This window comes from Malurus melanocephalus, unplaced genomic scaffold (assembly GCF_030028575.1).
Source record: "Malurus melanocephalus ecotype Western Australia unplaced genomic scaffold, MMel_1.1 scaffold_291, whole genome shotgun sequence".
Taxonomy (NCBI): Eukaryota; Metazoa; Chordata; class Aves; order Passeriformes; family Maluridae; genus Malurus; species Malurus melanocephalus.
Genome location: NW_026623523.1, coordinates 777,331 through 795,593, shown reverse-complemented (window position 1 = coordinate 795,593; position 18,263 = coordinate 777,331). Strand labels below are relative to the sequence as shown.

At 40.7% G+C, this 18,263-nt stretch overlaps 1 protein-coding gene across 7 annotated transcripts in view; it reads left to right on the top strand.

The window, feature by feature from the left end:
• Positions 1-18,263, top strand: part of CAST (calpastatin) — a 51,097-nt gene that overhangs the window by 17,657 nt on the left and 15,177 nt on the right. For 4 of the 7 annotated variants that reach the window (XM_057376795.1, XM_057376793.1, XM_057376799.1 and 1 more), the window contains exons 4-13: positions 9,329-9,388; positions 13,560-13,610; positions 13,889-13,945; positions 14,102-14,218; positions 15,204-15,302; positions 15,826-15,927; positions 16,677-16,757; positions 16,855-16,908; positions 17,577-17,672; positions 17,818-17,913. In XM_057376795.1, coding sequence (XP_057232778.1) covers positions 9,329-9,388; positions 13,560-13,610; positions 13,889-13,945; positions 14,102-14,218; positions 15,204-15,302; positions 15,826-15,927; positions 16,677-16,757; positions 16,855-16,908; positions 17,577-17,672; positions 17,818-17,913 — 813 coding nt within the window. Of the gene's footprint in view, positions 1-7,052; positions 7,188-9,328; positions 9,389-13,559; positions 13,611-13,888; positions 13,946-14,101; positions 14,219-15,203; positions 15,303-15,825; positions 15,928-16,676; positions 16,758-16,854; positions 16,909-17,576; positions 17,673-17,817; positions 17,914-18,263 lie in introns of those variants that run through there. The other 3 variants (XM_057376798.1, XM_057376797.1, XM_057376796.1) reach the window with 3 other exon arrangements.

Below are 18,263 nucleotides of genomic sequence, written 5' to 3'. Positions count from 1 at the left end.
AGGCATTCCAGAGCAGTGTGTAGTTAATAAGCTCCTAAATTTATTTTAACATACTGGAAACAGCCTTTTCAGACACTGTGTAAAACCACATGACATGGCAGTTTGGAGAAGAGAGGGACAAGGAAGAGCGAGCTTTAAAAGCGGTGTCTCAGTCGTTCTGTATTTATATTTTTGTTTTGGGGTGGGGCTGGTAATTTTTTCCTTGCTCACAGCCCACGCTGTTCTGGCTTCCAAGGCCTGTATGATTTATTTTGGCACACAAACGCAGAGCTTATGTGCCTGTACAGAGTATTGCATAGTCAGGGTGTGGTGATCTGCAAGAGCGACTTCTTGGCTGAACTGTGCTCAGGTATCACTAGTTTATTGCACTTAAAAATATGACCGAAAAGGTGCTGAAACGTCTGATATGACAAACAGATGGAAAAAAATAGTACTTTTCATTAAATACTTTTCATTCTGCAGTGGTAAAAATTAGGTAGGTAGATATTGCTTAAGGTTTGTAATTGATTATTTTTGGTAGTGTTGCATCTCCTTTGGAAAAGTGAAAATAGTGCATTAAATAGCCCAGAATTTTTAAATGTTGTAGACACCTCTGTTGAGTTTTTTATCTGTTTCTTACTTTTTTTTTTTGACAACTAGTTTCCTCAATGTTGTGGTTTTTTAGATTGATGTAAAGCATGTAATAACAGCTTCTTCTGCATTAGACATACTGTTTTCTGGACTGACATTTGTTACAGTTAATCTTTAATGTAAAACAGTTTTTGTTTTGGGGTTTAGGTTTTTTCGTTCTTCATGGTTTTTATTTTGTTTCTCTTGACTGGTTCGATATATAGGGTATGTAGAGCCTGCAGAAAATGCTGTTTCTGTAGTTGCAGAAACAAACTCCATGACCAGTTTTTCGTCGCAGCTCTGGTTGTGGAGCTTTGCACTGTAGGCAGACTCGGTTTGAATTCTGGGCAAAGCTGTACTGCCCTGAAGATGGTGGTTCTTGTAAGGACTGGGAGTGAGGGTAGAGGTGAAACTTTTTGTCTCCGGGAAGTAAAGGAGCTGCTTTTTTGGTGAGGTTGGTGTCCAGCCTCTCCATTGTCACAATTTCTGCCCTTTGTTTCCCTGAGTGGAGGGTGCCTGTGCTTGTTAACACTTCGGGGCTTTGTCCAGAGTTTCTTTTGCCAAAAAGAGAACCTGGTTAGGAGGACAGGGAGGGTGGGTGGTGGTCTGGAGCACTCCTTGGGAGCTCCTTAAGGCTCAGAAAAGCTTCTGGTTTTAAAGAAGAAGTCAGGTCTCTGCCTGCCTTTATGCCATGCTCAGTACAACTGCTCGTACCAACTACAAAATGAACATTTTTGATCCCCAGGAGCAAAACTGCTGTGAGGCAGGACAAAACCTTACCAAGATGGGATTTCATATTTTTGGATTGAACCATAATACAGTTATTCCTCCAGAGCATGCTGAAGAACCTGTCTGAAGTTTGAGTTGAAGCCAGTTCTGAAGCAGGAAGTATCCCAATCTGTCTCTTTTTAGTGGGAATAATAAAACAATATTGAAATTATCTAAAACGATCAAGCAATAGTGCCCAATGATACACCACCACCACCCCTGGTTATGCAGTATTACACTTAGATGATGTTTTAACAGTGAAGTTCTATTAAGGTTCTTTGACTTGGTGATTTTTATTTATTCTCCTGTGTTTTCTACATTTATTTCAGTAGCCACCGTGACCATGTATGTGTTAGTTCATACAGTTTCATGAGTAATACTTCCTATTTTCTCTGCATTCTGGGGCTGAAAAACTATTTCTCATTCAGAGTGCTGCTCACATTGGATATTGCCTGGTTTGAATTTTTTTGCAGTAGAAGTAATTGACTTCAACAACCTCAGAGATATTTGGTGTCAAGATGAAGTAGTCTTTTAGTAATTTTAGTGTGTGTTGATACGCCCCCTTTAGAGGGTATTGGTTCTGTTTGTGACTCCCTGGTTCTGTTCGTAATTTCCCCCTTTGCATCCCTGCTCTGCTGCGCAGGGTTTTGTGTGACACTGCGGACTAAGGGACACAAATCCTAGCTGAGCTCAGCAACACTTCATGGCATGTGGTTGGCACCTAATCTCCTGCTTTCCTGGTGTTTACTTGCCAGCCCACAGTTTGCTGCTGCAGATAACTGTGGAACGTTCTGGTGTTCGAAACAACATGCAGAAAATGGAAACAGTTTTCTGGAGAAGTTGCAGCCAAATGCTAAATGTTCGCACGAGGTGAAACTGAAAAGAGGATTTCTGAGCTGCCGCAAAAAAAGAGGAGAGGCCAGGCTGCAGTAACTGTCTAGTACATTACTGTAATCCTCTCTTGTGCAGAGTGGGAACCTGAGAAGAGGCTTGACAGGACTGGGGCACTGCTTCTAATATCTGATTATGACTGAATGAAAGTGAAATTTCAAACTTGCTCACTTGCAGAATTTATTGCCACAGAAACAGGAAGTTACCAAGAGGAGGTAATTGAAGAGTGTGCTTTAAGAACAAATAAGAATGGAGAGTTTAAAGCTGATTGTTGATGTAGTTGAAAAGATGCAAGGATTGTGCAGCCTATGATACTGAAGTGATCTGTTTCCAAAGACAAACAGAATGGGAAGGCAGCAGGTGAAGTGTGTTACCCTGCTTGGAATATACTGACTTTCTTCAGACATCACTTCCAATATCATAATAGGACATTAAATAGAGTTTACCTTTGCATGTAGTAAAGCCTATAAAGCAGTAGCCAAGCTGCATGCTGGAGTCTGAGTGATTCCTCATGGCCACAGATTGAATTATAACTATGTAAAGGTTCTTGCTGTGTGATATAGTGCCTGAATTGTGATCAACTAGCAAACTCTTTCCCTCTGCTTCCGAAAGAAATAAACAAGCACAGTGCTTCTTACCATATGCTGTGGGATACTTCTAAATTTTTTTGCACAATCCTAAACTTTCTGCATATAAGCGAGCATAAATTGAGGTGTTGTAAGTTAAACAAGGAGTGAAATAGTACAAAAATTACTTTAAGTAAATTGTCACTTGCCGGCCTGTTATGTTTTGTTCAACCATGAAGCTGTTTTAGAGTCTCAACCTTTTCTAAAATAAACACACATGCCTCACTGAGTATTTAAATTTGGTCACATTAAAGCAAACGTTATGCAAGTAGGTTATCTTGAAAAACACTGCTTCAATACCTGTTGCGTTAAATTTGAAGTGTGGTTAACCAGCTTTAGCTGATACATAAAATTCAGTGGTGCAGTACTGAAAAGTTTCATCTCAGAGCCAGAATGGCAGAAATTTTATTCTAGTTTTGAAAGTAGAAGTAATCAGTAAGAGTGAGACTGTGTTATGGAAGTTGTCTGGCTTGATGTTACATGATCATCAATAAATGTAACACCATCTGAGGCTGTAAAAGAGTCTTTACAAGCTAATCAGCATCTCAATTTCTTGGTTCAAACCAGTCTCTTAAAAAAATTATCATGTTTTTGTTTCATGAGGAAATGGCTGTATCTCCTCTATGTCATTTACCATTTCTGAATGGTGGTTGATCTTGCTTCTGGGTATAGATTAATAATTGCTGCAAATGCTCATTCTGCGTGGTGAGAAAGTGGCAGAATAATGAAATTTCAGGGTTATTCTTTTCCACAATAGCAGCTGCAGAAATTTGAACTATAATGGTCGTAATAGATTGTACATATTTTTTGGTAATATTCACACAAGCTGAGCTTCTGAATTTTAAAAAGCACAAGAAAGCATCTCTAGGGTTTCTTCTTGTTGTGGATTTTTGGTTTTGTTTTTTTTTTTTTGAAAGACAGGTATTTAAAACCAGTTATATTGATGAACTGAACTACAACTATCTGTATAAATTAAAATAACCAGCCAAAACAACAACTTTGTCAAAGAGTTTTAGATTTAATTAGAATGAAGCTACGTAAAGTGACTGGAATTGTCCTTCAAGGTTTTTTTTTCTCCCCACCTGCCCTCAGTGGCTTGCAGGGGCAGGGGACTGTGTTTGTAACATGCAGCATTGGTGAGTTTCAGAAACGACAATGAGCTTTGGACATGTGACAAAGTCAGCCATCAGAAATTGCAGTGTAAATCATTTGGAAATGGTTCTCACCACTTCTACAAAGAAACCGTCACAACAGCACAGCACAAATCCACCACTGTCTGTATAATGCACAGGTACTAACTAGAAACCTCCATCATGCTGTTCCGCTTCATGAAGTTGTTGATATTAAGCCTCAACAAAATTAACTGAGAGCCTGAAATCTAGAAAAGAATATAGTTTTCTTGGTTGTTGTGGGGACTTTAATCTTTCTCTTAAAAAGCTGTTGTTTTTCTTAAAAAGGTAATAGCAGAACTGTATGTAAGAGYAGCACTTGCAAAATAGTAGGATATTCTGAAAATTACTTGGGATGGGGGATGACTCAGCAGCACTCAAATTTGTAATTTTTTAACTCTGCTATTATAGATACTGTAGCAATAAAAAGTATAGAAAGAGTATCAGCGCTAAATCCTTTTTCCCATTTTAAGTGACTGCATGTGTTAGACGCTGTGTAGCTTTAAATGTACACGTTTATATACTTACATATTTATTTGTGTATGCACACCCCCTTGGTGTCACCCCTCTCCCTCATTCTGCCTCCTGTGTGTGTGTTCAGGAATGGAAGAGCCACACTGCGCTTGCCACACGCCATCAAAGCAAGTGGGAGGTTTAACCTCTTTAACAGCTCAAGTGCTATTTCACACTTCAAATAACCCATTATTTTTCACAATGGTTCTCTGAAGAGCTTTTGGCTGCCCACATCTTATGAGCCTGTTAATTAAAGCATGGTATCAGAGCCATTCATGGAAAGAAGCAGTCACTTTACAGGTAGTCAGGTAGATTAGGTTTTTCCTTGCCTAGGAGTTAGTAATTGTGAAATCTTTCGTGTTGTGAGCTCTAAGACTGAGAAGCAGCACCAGTTTAGTTGTATTTAAGGGGTGTCAGCTTAGAAGAGAACTTGGGTGGCTCTTCAGCCCTCTATTCTAGGCTGAGGTCAGCTAGATCACCCAATAAATATTTATATAAGCTCTCCCAAGGGCTTCTGGAGCTGGACGTGCCTGATTTGTCCAGGCAGCCTTTGTYCCACAGAGTGACTCGTCTCCAGAAAGAAGATCTTTGAGCACAGGCCTGAGATTCTTTGTTAAAGGATAAATCACTTTTTTCTTCACTTCCCATTTTCTTGGGTCCCTGACCAGAGTACAGAACATCAGGTGCTGACTCACCTTTCCTGTCACTAAGTCCCTCATACATACTTTTTCTTCATTTTTCTCCCCTAAGCCTGTCCTCAGAGCTTTCTTTATTTATCCATACTCTGGTGTGATGGCCAGAATTGTCCTAGCACTTGACCTAGAGAAGCTCAAGCCAAAAAGGTTGAAAGTTACATTTTACATTTATATTTATGTTGTCACAGCAATAGAATACTTTTTCCCAGATTCCCCTTCCCTTTTTTTGGCAGGAGTATGTCAGCCTGTGACATTGTGGCCTTTACATGCTTTTTGCCATTGTTGCTGCCTGTCTAGAAGGGTTTGGTGTTGCTTTGAGGTTTTGTGTTGCTGCCTCTGATCTCCTTCACCCTAGCAGCAGTGTCAGGGATCCCTTCAGGAACTCTGTTTTATTCAGGCTGGAAGCTGGCTGAAAGAAAGATTGTTGAAAAGCAATGGCTTAACCTAGTGTTACAGACCAATTTCCCAGTTTTATTTGAGAAAAAATATTGCCTTAAGTACAGTGAGAATTTGCAGTGACAGTGTGTCCTCCTCTGGAGGTTCATTGCTTAATTCTTGTTGATTCATATTTATTCTCTTCTTGTCATCCAAGCTTTTCTGAATGGTTTGCTTGGTAAATGTTTTCAGCATCTCTTCTGGCTTTCAGAGTTTCCACCTGGTGCATTGAGCTCCTGAGCAATGGCCTTCCCCAGTCTGATAAATCTTCCTTATGAATTTCCAGAATTTGTAATTAAGCTCTCACTACTTTGGGGTACTTCAAGTGATTTTTAGTTCTGTGAAACTGAGCCTTCCAGGATTTCTTCACCTGCTATTTGCTTTTCCTTTTCACGTTGATGTTTGCCACCATTGTTTTCTTCTTCTCATGTTGCAGTTTCCATTTTACTTGCAGATTTCTGAGGTACACACAGTGAGACTACGTAACTGATTTTTGACCAGGTTTTTTGTTTTGTTTTACTAATGCGCTTTCTGASTTCTGTCACAGCTCTTTCAACAATTACATGAATAGTGCCCTGCTAACTTGACAAATGAGTTTCCAAAGGTGGTGTTTTTCTTACCAGATTAGAACCCAGGTATCAGCCCTTTCTGGAAATCCATCCTCTAACTCAAGAGCACCTGAGGTCCTCTGGTCAGCTCCTGTGCAAAGACTGATCTCAGTTAATTACCCCACACTGCAGGTCACCCAGCAGCTCTGCTGGCAGGGTGGGGTAATTAACAGGGATCAGTCTTTGCTTAATTAGTGTTATCCTGTAACCTGTTCCCTGACTTCTGAGTCCCTTCTGAGGTGGTTTTGGGATTCCTGTGCAGGGAGTATCTGCTGGTGGGTAGCAGTGGTCCTGGGTGCCTTGCTGTGGGTTTGCCTCCCCTCTCACATGAGAGCTGTGTGTTTCCTGTGCCCCAGGCTGGATTTGGGGCTGCTGTGCACTCACAGGGCACCAGGGCTGACACAGCACCCTGCAGCACCCGCTTCTGATTTCAGGCAGGACCCACAGGGATGCAGCTGCAGGAAAATGGGAATCAGCACCGATCTCACTGGTTCTCCCTTCTGGCTCCACCCTCTGGGGATCCCTGACAGCTCAAGGGTCACYCCACTCTCCCTGTGCAGCATCTCCTGACTTTCTCTGCCTCCTGCTCAGTCAAACCCTTGCTGTTTGGCATGTCAGCCCTCCTGCCAGGGGGTGTCTGGGCCAACCATGCCGAGGTGTGAGCAGGGTGTGCCACAGCTGCGCAGCAGCTCTGTGTCAGGAGGTTGGGTATTGTGCTGGTTGCCAGGCAGCACTTTTAATATTTACCTCCACGCCTGACACACGTCCCCACACTGCTTCACGCCTTCTGTGCTCCCTCTGTGGGCAGAAACATCTGGGCACAGCTGGCAGCAGCACAGGGTCCTGGGGCCGGGAGTGCCGGAGCAACGCGTGGTAAGAGGCTGATCCCTGGAGCCAGGCTGGTGGTGAAATGGTGGCACAGTGGTGACCAGAGCAGCCAGAGGAGTTGGAGCTCAGGGGTTGTGAGTGTGGGAAGCTTGGCAGAGACTGAGAGAGGCTGCAGATCCCAGTGGCTGAAGGGCTGGGAGAACAAGGACCCTGCTTCTTCCCCCAAGTGGTTGTTTTTTGGGAGAGAGTGGGAAGTGGTGGGCTCTTGTTGTGGAACCCAGGCAGGAAGTGGTGGGAGTGAAGCGAGGCGCTCTGTGGTGGCTCCTGTGCTCTTCCCACCTGTCCTGCTTTTCCCCTCTGGCTCCTCAGGTCTTTGTTCCCCTGGGTCAACCCTGAGTGTCCCCAGGGATGGTGGTTTGGTGTTCTCCACAGCTGCTGGTCAGCAGCCGTGCTTTGAGCTGTTTCCTCTTTYCAGACTTCTCTTCCTCCATGAGTACCTCCATCCTTCACCTCTTTGCTTCTGCTGGTCACTGCCCTTCAGCTGTACCGGGCAGAAAGAGGCAGCTGGGGTTTTGGGAGGTGTTTACTCGTTCCCGCAGGTTTATGCTGGGACATGGGTAAGGATTTTTCAGTGCATTGTAAGACGGTAGTGTGGTAGAAATTTTCTGAGGGTGGGAAGGGAGAAGGGCTCAGATAAATGTTTTTATTACTAAACAGACAGGGACTAGGGTGACTAATATGAAGGTGTAGAACAGATACTTATTTGTTAGTCATGCAGAAAGAATTCAGATTAATTTCTTGRAGAAGAAAGAAAAGGAGAGGAAAAACTGTTAAAGAGCAAAGTAAGAAAAATACCGTGTTGACAGCAGGTTACCTGATGGAGTTAGTGGAAATATGTTAAAAGGTGATTAAAAGTTCTCTGCCCTGATGTGCGAGGCTCTGTACATTCCTCAGTATATCTCAGCCCATACAAAAGTTCCCATCTATTTAGCAGTCAATCTGTAGGTATATGGAAGCAGAACTACTTTTTACTTTTTTTTGCAGTGTAACGAGTACAGATTGTCTATAAAATAGATTTAGAATATTAAAACCTCTCACTCAGGTGTGAAAGAGAGCAACCAGCCGGGTGGGGAGACCATGCTGTCATCATCATAGTGTGCTTTTGAAATTCTGTAATACAGAATAACAGTCTCTGTTGCTGAGGAATGTTTGTACTGCAAAAAGTTAGGAAAATAAAAAAATTTCCATGTGGAAGTAAGAAGTCACCCTGGAGAGTGGAGTAGTAATACGGTTTCTGAGTTAATTCAAACAGCATGTCTGTTCTCATGCAGCAAGTGGCGCGATAAACAGAAACAATGTAAAAAAATGGAAGATAAGAGTAAATGTAAAAAAAAATTGCTAACTTGTGCTGTTATCCTAAATATGACCTGTGGATGTGTTACTGTGACAGAGATAGCAAATCACAGAATCATAGGATGCAGTTTTGAGCTTATACAAAAATAAAAAGTGCACCTTTGAGCAGAGGATCATGAAGCAGGAATAGAGGAGTAGTATTACTTGTGTATGAAGTATTGATGAGACAACTGAAGTATTCATTTCTGGGCTTTGAAATTTGATACAGCCACAAGAAAATAAACACCATGCTGTTCTTGGATTGACATCCCTGAAGCCAGGAAAATGACCATGTCCTTTGTAGGGTTCCAAAAAGATCGGATGACACGTAGGAACATTGGGGGGCATGTGTTGCATATTATTCCTTTTTACCTCAACATATTTGAGTTTGCTACTTTAGCATTAAACATTTTGTGTAATGAGCTAGTAAATCTAAAGGCACATTTTTTGTTAAAAAAATTCAGAAAGAACGGTGGATGAATCCTGTGCTTCAGTATGAGAGCAGAACTTGAGTTTGTCTTGATATTTCATGGAAAATTTGCTGTCAGTACATATCAGAGGAGAAAAAATAAGGTTTTAAGAAGGTCTGTGGGCTTCATCAAACTGTCATAATTCTACATCTGTGTATTGTAGAAGTACAGGTCAGATAAAAGAGCTAAAATAGTAACTCCAATTTTCAAAAATAATTTATTCTTATTTTGAGCTGGGCATCTAAAATTACTTTGGTTTCTTTATGCTTGCTTAATACAATTATGTGTAACAAAATTAAAGTTGTTGTTGTTTTTTTCTCTCAGAAGCAGTCTCCTTCTGCGGATGCATCAAAACCACAAATTATGAAGCCGTCTGAAACCAGGGTAAGAATTTCAGAAAATCATGCTTGCATGACACATATATAAAGCCATGGAATTTCCTTATTAACACTTTSATGCTGAGTAACTTTACCTATATTCTGCATACGTAGTTTAGTTTCCTCTGCAAAAAAAATCTTTAAGATTGCTGTTCAAAGCACGAAGAGGTTTTTATGACAGCGATAAAAAGAAAATTAATTATGGTGTTTAATTTTAGCTCTGCCATTCTTTGTGATGTGTGTATAGCTCCCCCCAGTGTGATTGCAGGGTTATTTACAAGGATTTTTTCACATACTCAACAAATCCCAGAAAGCTTCAGCTTTCTGTATGTGTACAGTTGCATGTTCTTGTTAATCTCCTGTGTTTCTCTATCTGACAGCTGCCTTGCCTTTGCCCTTCACGCTTGTTCTGTCTTGTTTTGTGGCTGGGACTTCCTCAGTGTCGGGGCTGTGTCATCAGTCGTGTCCTCTGCTTGTTGGGAGAGACTCATAACCCTCCCTTACGCCTCCGCTGCCTAACAAGAGTTACGTGTGTTCTTTAAACAGATGATTAATGATCCTCCCCCCACCTCTTCCATTTTCCACAATCGTAGCAGCAAATCCAGCAAAAATTGGATGGCAAAGCAGGCCAGCAGCAACTTGTGTGATGGTAAAGGCTGAGGCTGCCTGCAGCTTGTGTGAATGCCAGTAAAGAGATGCACGGAGGGGTGAGGGTGGGAGTGGTGCAGGTGCTCTGGTGCAGGTAGAGCTAGCTCTGCAGGTCAGTGGCAGTTGTGGAGGCCCTGCCAGGCAAATCTTGAACACCTACAGGGTTTTGGTACAGGCAGTGCTGAGGTTTGGTCACCTTTGTTAAAGCTGGGGTTTTTTTTCAATTTATCCAATGGGAAGTTTCTTTGCAGCAGCCTTTTCCTCTTGTCTGTGATCGTTCTGGCCTACATCTCCATCTCTGCGTTTGAACTTGGCCATTACATTCCCCTCAGCCTATTAAAACCCTTTTCCTCCATGCGCACATACATCTGAGAGCCAAATGACAATTAAACAAATTTTCCATTTGTGCACAATTGTCATTACTCACAAATGGAGGTATCCGCCAGCCTCTGGTTTCATCTTCCGTTGTGTTTGTGTGGGCAAACTCATTTGTGTCATGTTCATTAATGCTGTGGTTCTCCACATGGTCTAAGCCAGACAGCTGTGGTCTTTCCCTACTTGAAATTTAAAACAACTCTCCGAAGAATGTGGTAAATGAGCCAAAAATAGAGTAACAAAGGCATGCTTCGGCACTGTGAGACTGGTAAACACAAATCCCTTTGAAACAGTGGTCTGCATTTGCATGTGTAACATAATTAATGTTTTCTTTTAATGTTTGTCACATTATTACTGTCTTTCTCCTGCCAGATTAAACAAGTAATTTGCATTTTTGACAGTAGGCTTTTTTGAAAAGATGCAAGGTTTGCTGAGTCACTTCAGTTTCTAGTCCTAAAACCCTTGCAAATTAACAGCCCTTTCCCAATTGCCTGCTATAACCAAGTCTTATTTGCCCTTCCTGAAGTCTCTCTAGTGTGCCACTGCTCTTAAAAATCCTCTGGGACTCGGTTCAGCTTTCAGTTCTGTGTGTATATCCTTTGTCTATAATGATCCCTCTATGCTGTGCCTGTCTGAGAAAGCCATGAGCTCACTGTGGCAGAGGAAGGAATGTGGAATTTCTTGTTCTGTGGGCAAAGCCTGCGGTTACATGGAGAGTTTAGAGGACCAGGGTGTAGGGCCAGCACCCTGTGAATTATACAGGGTTGGAGGAAACAAGGKGCTGCAAGTGTACTGTGAACCAGAGAACTAGTGAAAAAACATTATTTTTTATTTCCAGACTGTTTTTCAGTCAGGATCTCAGGTGGGAGCAGGCTGTTGAAGGGGAAGTGGAACATCCTTTTCCTCCCTAGGAATTCAGTGCTCACAATCAGTTGATGCCATTGACTTTAGTCTGTGCTGCTCACTGTTGACACTGTGTAAGGGATGGCTGAACAATCCTCTGAATGAATGGTCTCACGCTAAAAATATTGCTTTGATTTGCCTGTTTTTTTGTTTTCTTTTTCAATTATATTTGAACTTTGTAATTGCTGAAAGTATATCTAAATAGATGAATCTGTGTGTGAGCAGGTGTTTATAATCACGAGTTTTATTGTGGCCTCAGCTTGCATTTGTGTGTAAATCTTGAATCAAACCCTTGCCCATATAGATCCATTTATTCTTCAGCATTGTCAAACATGAGTCTGTGGTATGGGCAATCGTGCACTTTTGAAAGTTGCAAAAGAATAGTGAACAATGTATACCTTACACAGAAAAATGTATTAGATATATAGTAAAATAATATTTACATTACAGAATAGGAAACTTGTAGTTGGTAACTGGTTTGGCAGGTTGAGAATTTGTGTCGAATGTTCTGTGCAGGTGGCGTTGGGTGTGGGCAGAAGTGCAAGTACATGTATTTTGTTGTCCTGCAAAAATAAGGTGTGCTTAGTCTTCTTCTGAAAAGCAGAGAAGAAAAACCTGAATTTGTGCTGTGTACTTAGCAGGGAACTTAGAATCCTCACTGTCAGTAGTTTCAGAGCAAGAAAAGTCAAACTCTCTGTTTTTGAACTTCATCCTTTTGAACAAATCTGTTACATTTTTTGCACTTTGCTGCTGAAGAACATCTCATATCTGACTGACTGTTTGCTATAGATGTTACAGAAACACATCCAACCTTATCTTAAAATCTGAGAAAATTCAGGATTATACTTGCATTACAGGATTATCTAGTGTACCGGTACAAATATGGATGTGTGTGTCTTTGAGTTAACCCCATGAGAGTCACGTAATAAGGATGTACAGGTGGGAGCACATAAAGCAAAGCATGACTGAACCTGAGAGGTGTTGTGCTTTAATCAGGCTTTAGGCACCAAGACAAAATTCAGAGCAGGGAATTTGGGGACGAGGTGGGAATCTTCAGAGCTTGAGTGATGATTTTGATTTTTTAAATTTTTTTCCTTAACATCTTTTTCTCACTTTGAGGATTTTTGGTTCTCCCTCTCCAGCAGTATTTTCCCACTGGTTTGTGGATATGTGTTCTTTACCTTGGTCCATAGCTTCGAGACCTTTGCCAAGATTATGCCCAGGCATCTGCATTTAATATATGCTCAGGATTTCCCAGCCAAGTGTCAGCAGTTCAGTGTGAGGGTGTGAATACTTGCGTAATAAACGGTAAACAAACTTACCAAATTTCTCTGTGTGGTCAGCCAGAAAACGGAAGCTGAATGCTTACAAATGGTAGTGAATGTTTGGCAGATGAAAGGCTCTTTCTGTGTTGCTCATAGCACAGCTGAGGTACCAAGAGCAAGGGAAAAAAAGGAAGAAAAACATGGTGAAGAGGCTGGGATTTTTATGTTTCTGTTTCCTTATGAGATAAAACTTTAATTCCAGATATAATAATTATCATACTTCATACTCTTTAATTTTTCTGTTTTAGTTCTTACATGTTTCTCCTAGTAGTAATTTATTACTTACTGTACATTGACTTGGGGTGAATCACAGGAACTGATTTTGTGGCATGGCTGTAGAAGGGTTTCAGGCGTAAATCCTGGAAGTCATGTTACTACACTAGCCAGATTGTTCARTTCTGTTGTAAAATAAGAGCATTGAGAGGTTACAGGGGAGTGGAAATATATGAAATTTCTGCTTTGGGTGTGATATAAAGGTAGTAACTGAACATACCCCATCCCATGTACGTCCTACTGAATCTAAGGGATTGTCTTTTCCATCAGGGCTAYGTTTATTTTTATCATTATTTATTTTAGATATTTTGTATTGATAAATTGGTGGAAAATAATTGATTAAATAATACTTGAGGGTATTTCTGAAACAGATAGTGGCAATTTGGGTTTGTTATCAAGGTGGCCGCTATATTCAACATCTTCTTTCCCCCTCAATCSCCTGTGTGAGGAGTGAGTGTGTCTGTGTGTGCATGTTTGCACACTTTCATGTACTCTTAAATGACTGGCAGGCTGAGTTAGGATGTTGTAAACTGCAGAATCTGTGTGTGAGTGCTGACAAGTGTGAACCTGTCTGATATTCTGCCTTACATAATCTGATCTTCTGCAAAGAGCCACACACATTGACATCTGTCTGAATAATTGTTTATATTTCAGTCTACACCAACAACCAAAGCAGGATCTGAAAAAAACAGCCAGTCAAACAAGGTAAATACTTAATCTTTCACCTCAAMAGAGTTGGTGCACTTTGGTCTTTTGCTAACTTTGAAAAAAGAGGCTGAACTCTTGGCTGTTTCTCTGTGTGTGATCGTGAAGCTGGTGTGTGGTCAATGACATAGCTGTGCACAAATTTCAGGACAGCCCAAGAAGCATCCTGTTAGCCATCCTAGATCTGCCTTGTGCTTATTTAGACTTGGCATGCATCTTGTTCTGTAGCATTGAAGAGCGGAAAGGGTAAATTATCTCAATTTTTTGTTTCATGACAGCYGACAGACTCTGAAAATGAACAACTGTCGGAAGAGAAGAAAAAGGAACCCAGTGATGTAAGTTTTATAATTTCACTCTCAATCTCATTCACTGAATTTTTTAATGAGGGGTTCTTCTGCTGTTTTTCTTCTGCCTTTCTCTTAAAAAATAGTTCTAAAAGAATATAAAAGCCAGCCTTTCATATCTAGTGATAATAGTTTATCTCTACACAGGGAAAAAACCAAACCCCTTCTACCGAGACAACAGCTTCTAAACCAAATAACACGGGMAAAGTAACTACAGTTCAGGCTGACCAGCCTCCACCAGCAACCTCCACAGAGACAGCGAAGGTATCATGGAAGCAGCAACCAATTTTTATTATTTGAGCCAGTTTATTTTATTGAGGGAATGTTAGGAGTCCACATCAAGATGGATATTGTCAAGTGAGACTGGGCCCCCAGAATTCAGTGTAGATATTCTGTTGGCTGACAAACGGMATTAAGAACATTGCAGTTTTAGGTCTGTTCCTGTGTGTTTGGGGCTTTTCTGGTTCTTTTTTTCTGGTTTTTGGTAAGTTCCTTGTAAGCTACATACTTGTCATTGATAGTCTGTCGGGCTCTTCCCTTGCTCTCTCACTGCAGTGCTGGCTCCAAGTGCAATGGGTCAGCCCTGAACACAAGGCTGTGGAAAAAACTGAAGTGAGAAAGGTTGGGGGAAAAGTTGGGGAGGGCTTATTTCCACAGGGCAAAAGGAGAAAAAATGTGAAGAAAAAGCATGTCATGGCATCAGGATGTAGATGTTTTGGTCTCTTGGTCTGCCTGCATGTGTGGTGWCAAGGCTGGGTGATATGAAGGGCTGCTGCTGATCTAGTACAATGCACTTATCTTTGACAGTAAATGAGAAGTGCCTGTAATACAAAATCCTGCATTTTATGTGGTGTTGTTCCTCCACCTGCCCACCTGCCACAGTTTTCACCCCACCCTGAGCACCTTTTGCAGCTGGAGTTTAATGGTGCATTGCCAGGAGKCAATGACAGCTTTCAAAAGAGACTTGGAAGGGGCCTCAAAGTCTCTCTTGCCCTGCAGATTTCTGTCACTGGGAGGGTAAAAAGAAGGTTAAAATAGAAGCAGAATCACATGGAATCAGAGCTTTTGGTGGTAGCTGATTCTGCCAAAGCATCTGGGTGCTGTACAGATGCACCAGCCAGCTGAGTCCCAAAAACTGTGCTCAGCCTCAGCGTTGAATGTTTTACTTTGATTTGTCTCTTTTTTAACATTGCAATAAATAATCTCTTMATTTTTCTGGGTTTTTTGTGTCTGKTTTTTTTYCCTCCAGSAAAAGTCCAAGGAGATATCCACAGTGGCTGGTGCAGCTGCTGGAACAGGCACAGCTGGTGCCAGCGTGGTTGCTGCTGCTGATAAATCGAGTACTGAGGTTGGTAAACATAGCCCCAGACAGAGGCTTTCCTTGTAATAATGTCTCAGAGGCTGCTTCTCTCTCTGAAACACTTCAGTTTCAGGACACAAAAAAAAAAAAAAGGGTAACTGCTGAAGTATTGATAAAGTCTTATTACGCATGATGGTGAAGGGCCATGTGAAGGAATAGGTAAAACCCAGTAACGTGTCATCTGTGTTTTGTCAAATAGGAATTCTTTAGAAGCTAGGTTAAAATTACATGAGTTTCAAATTAGTTACTTTCTATCTCTGGTTATGTTTGAATATGTATGTGCATCAGCTGGTACATAAATACAAAGTACCCTTTTAATGATGCTGGGGAATTGAGTTTAGAAAAGTTCTTACTGAGAAATTTGGCAAATGCATGTGCTGCTGAAAAAAAGCTTTTAGGCTGGTTTCTTGGAGTCTTTTACAGATTCACCAGATGCTTCAGTTTTTGGGGTTTTTTTTTTTCCCCCTGTGTACACCTTGGTAACCTCTATAATGATTTGCTTATTTTTCAGCCTGGTATGGATGAATCAGCACTTGATAGCCTAATAGATACCCTCGGTGGACCTGAGGAAGATGTGCCCACTACTCCTGTTTACACTGGCCCGGAAATTACGGTATTTTACACTTCTCATTCTTATTTCKTAGAAGATTTATCCCTGAACTGCATCTGTAGCTGTACATTGATCCTGTATGTTGATCCAGGACTTGTCACTGTGACCTGCCAAAGTTAAAACAGAGTTTGCCCAGTCAGATTTTAATGTTGGTTTTATTAATACAGAAATTACTCAGTTTTAGGTCTATTGCAGTAGAAAACACTGAAGTGTCAACAAAGTAAGTTTGTTGCCTTTTTGAGTTGATTTTCAAGCAAGTTCCAGAGTGGTTTTACAAAAGACTGATGGAGGGAAGTACAAGAGAGTGTAAACAACCTAGAAGATTTCATTTCTGCTTGAGCAAAACTGGGCAATTGTTAAAGGATGCATAACTTTCTGAGTCTGAATGGGAGAGCCTTGTAAGAAGGATTAAAATTACAAGTTCAGTGGCTCAGTAAAACATGATAAAAAATTSGGAATTTATAAATATTTGAAAAGCAATCTAGATTCAGCAATACATCCTATGATCTGAGACACTGAAATGGCTTAAATTAATAATCTGGGTGCAGATTTGTAGGGTTCTGCTGGATAATGTGCACTGCTGAAGCTGGTCAAGATGTGTGTGTATGATAATAGGTACTGAAAGACTCTATGCAGTGTCTTAGCCAACCTTTGCATTTTCTTTTTGGAAGTATTGCTGTAGGTAGCTTTATTGGAAATTCATTTCGGTAAAGAACAGTTTACAAACGTTAATGTGTGCATTCTTTTCACAGGAAGATATATATTCAAGATATTTGGAAGAACTGGGCAAACGGGAAGGTAGTCTCCCTCCAGAGTATGTTAAGTTGTTGAAGGTTAGTGAGTTAAAAAAAMCACAATCTTTTATGCATATTTTCTTTCATATTGCATATTTCTGCTCCCCATTTACTGCAAAATTAATTCTCATTTTAGAGCAAGGGGTATGGCAAAGATGTTGTCCCACCGAAAGCAAATGAGCAAGATGAAGTAAGACTTTTTTATTTTTTAACATAGATAGATAGATAGATAGATATAGATATAGATATAGATATATATATATATATAGATATATATATAGAGTAAGGTGAAAGTAGCCCAGGTGAAAAGAATCTAGTTATTGCTGGATTTCTAGGAAAATATAAATTTTGCCTGTTCTCTGAAAATCCCAGGCAGTAGCAGGGGGATGTGGGGTATCCTGGTAACCTGGCTACTGATAAAACTAAAYGGAACTTGGCACAGATGTTTTTAATAAAGGTTTAAGAGTTTTCAGGACGTTAAAGCTGAAATGTGTCAATTAAATGCTTATAGAGATATTGGGCATATGTGTGACAAAGGGAAGAAATTTTGTGCAAGCAGGGATGTAATGCCTTCAGCAGGGGCTTCTTGTATTTCTACACTTGGCAAGAGATTTCTGTCATCCAGCTTAATTTTGCTCATTAGGAAGTTCGACATGCTGTAAATAAAAGCTTATCTGAAACATGAATCAACCAGAGGGGGCAAGCACCACCTTTATTTTTTGTTATGTCAGGAATTTGTGCCAACAAGGTCACTGTGTGAATAATAGTAGGACACAGTCAGTCTGTRAACTGGGCTTGACCCGTGTTGATATTTGATCTTTCTCATGGTCATGACTTGGTTTGCAATTCCTTGCTCAGAAGCCAATGACGGATGATGAACTTGCAGAGGCACTCTCATCTGACTTCACCTGCAGTACTGCTTCTGCTCATGAGAATAAGACAGGTCTGACAGAGGTATTGACGCTTTCCTTGCCATTGCATGCATTTATTGTGATGAAAAATTGACAATTGTAATCACAATAATTCATGTTAAACTGATAAAATTTCCTGCTTCTTTTCTGGTTTTTTGACTTTGCCTGTAATTTCATCTCACTCTTAGAAACCAAATAAAGAAGGAGAAATTGTGCAAGCACAAGCCACAAGTTCAGTCAACACTTCAGTTCCTCCTAAGGAGAAGAAAACAAAATCAAAAGAGGTATAAATAACTRTTCTTCCATTAGTTAAAATTAAAAGTTACAGGCCATTGCCAGTATGTGCTCCTGGTCTCATGAAGATGCTCATAATTCCCATTTTCAGTTGAAATCCTCTTTATTGTGGAAAGAATGGAATATCAAGAACTGCCGTTGCTCAGACTCCATTGTGTATTGAAGATCTGATTTTAGTGAATCAGATGATTTTCCTTCTGGATCTTCTGCATAATAACTGTGGTTTTTCTGACTAGAGGCAGTAGAGTAGATACATTAGCAGGAAAATGTCATTACTTATATTTAAAACTTGGATGTGATGTCATTTTCTCATATTTTAGGAACCTTCTTTTTTTTCCCC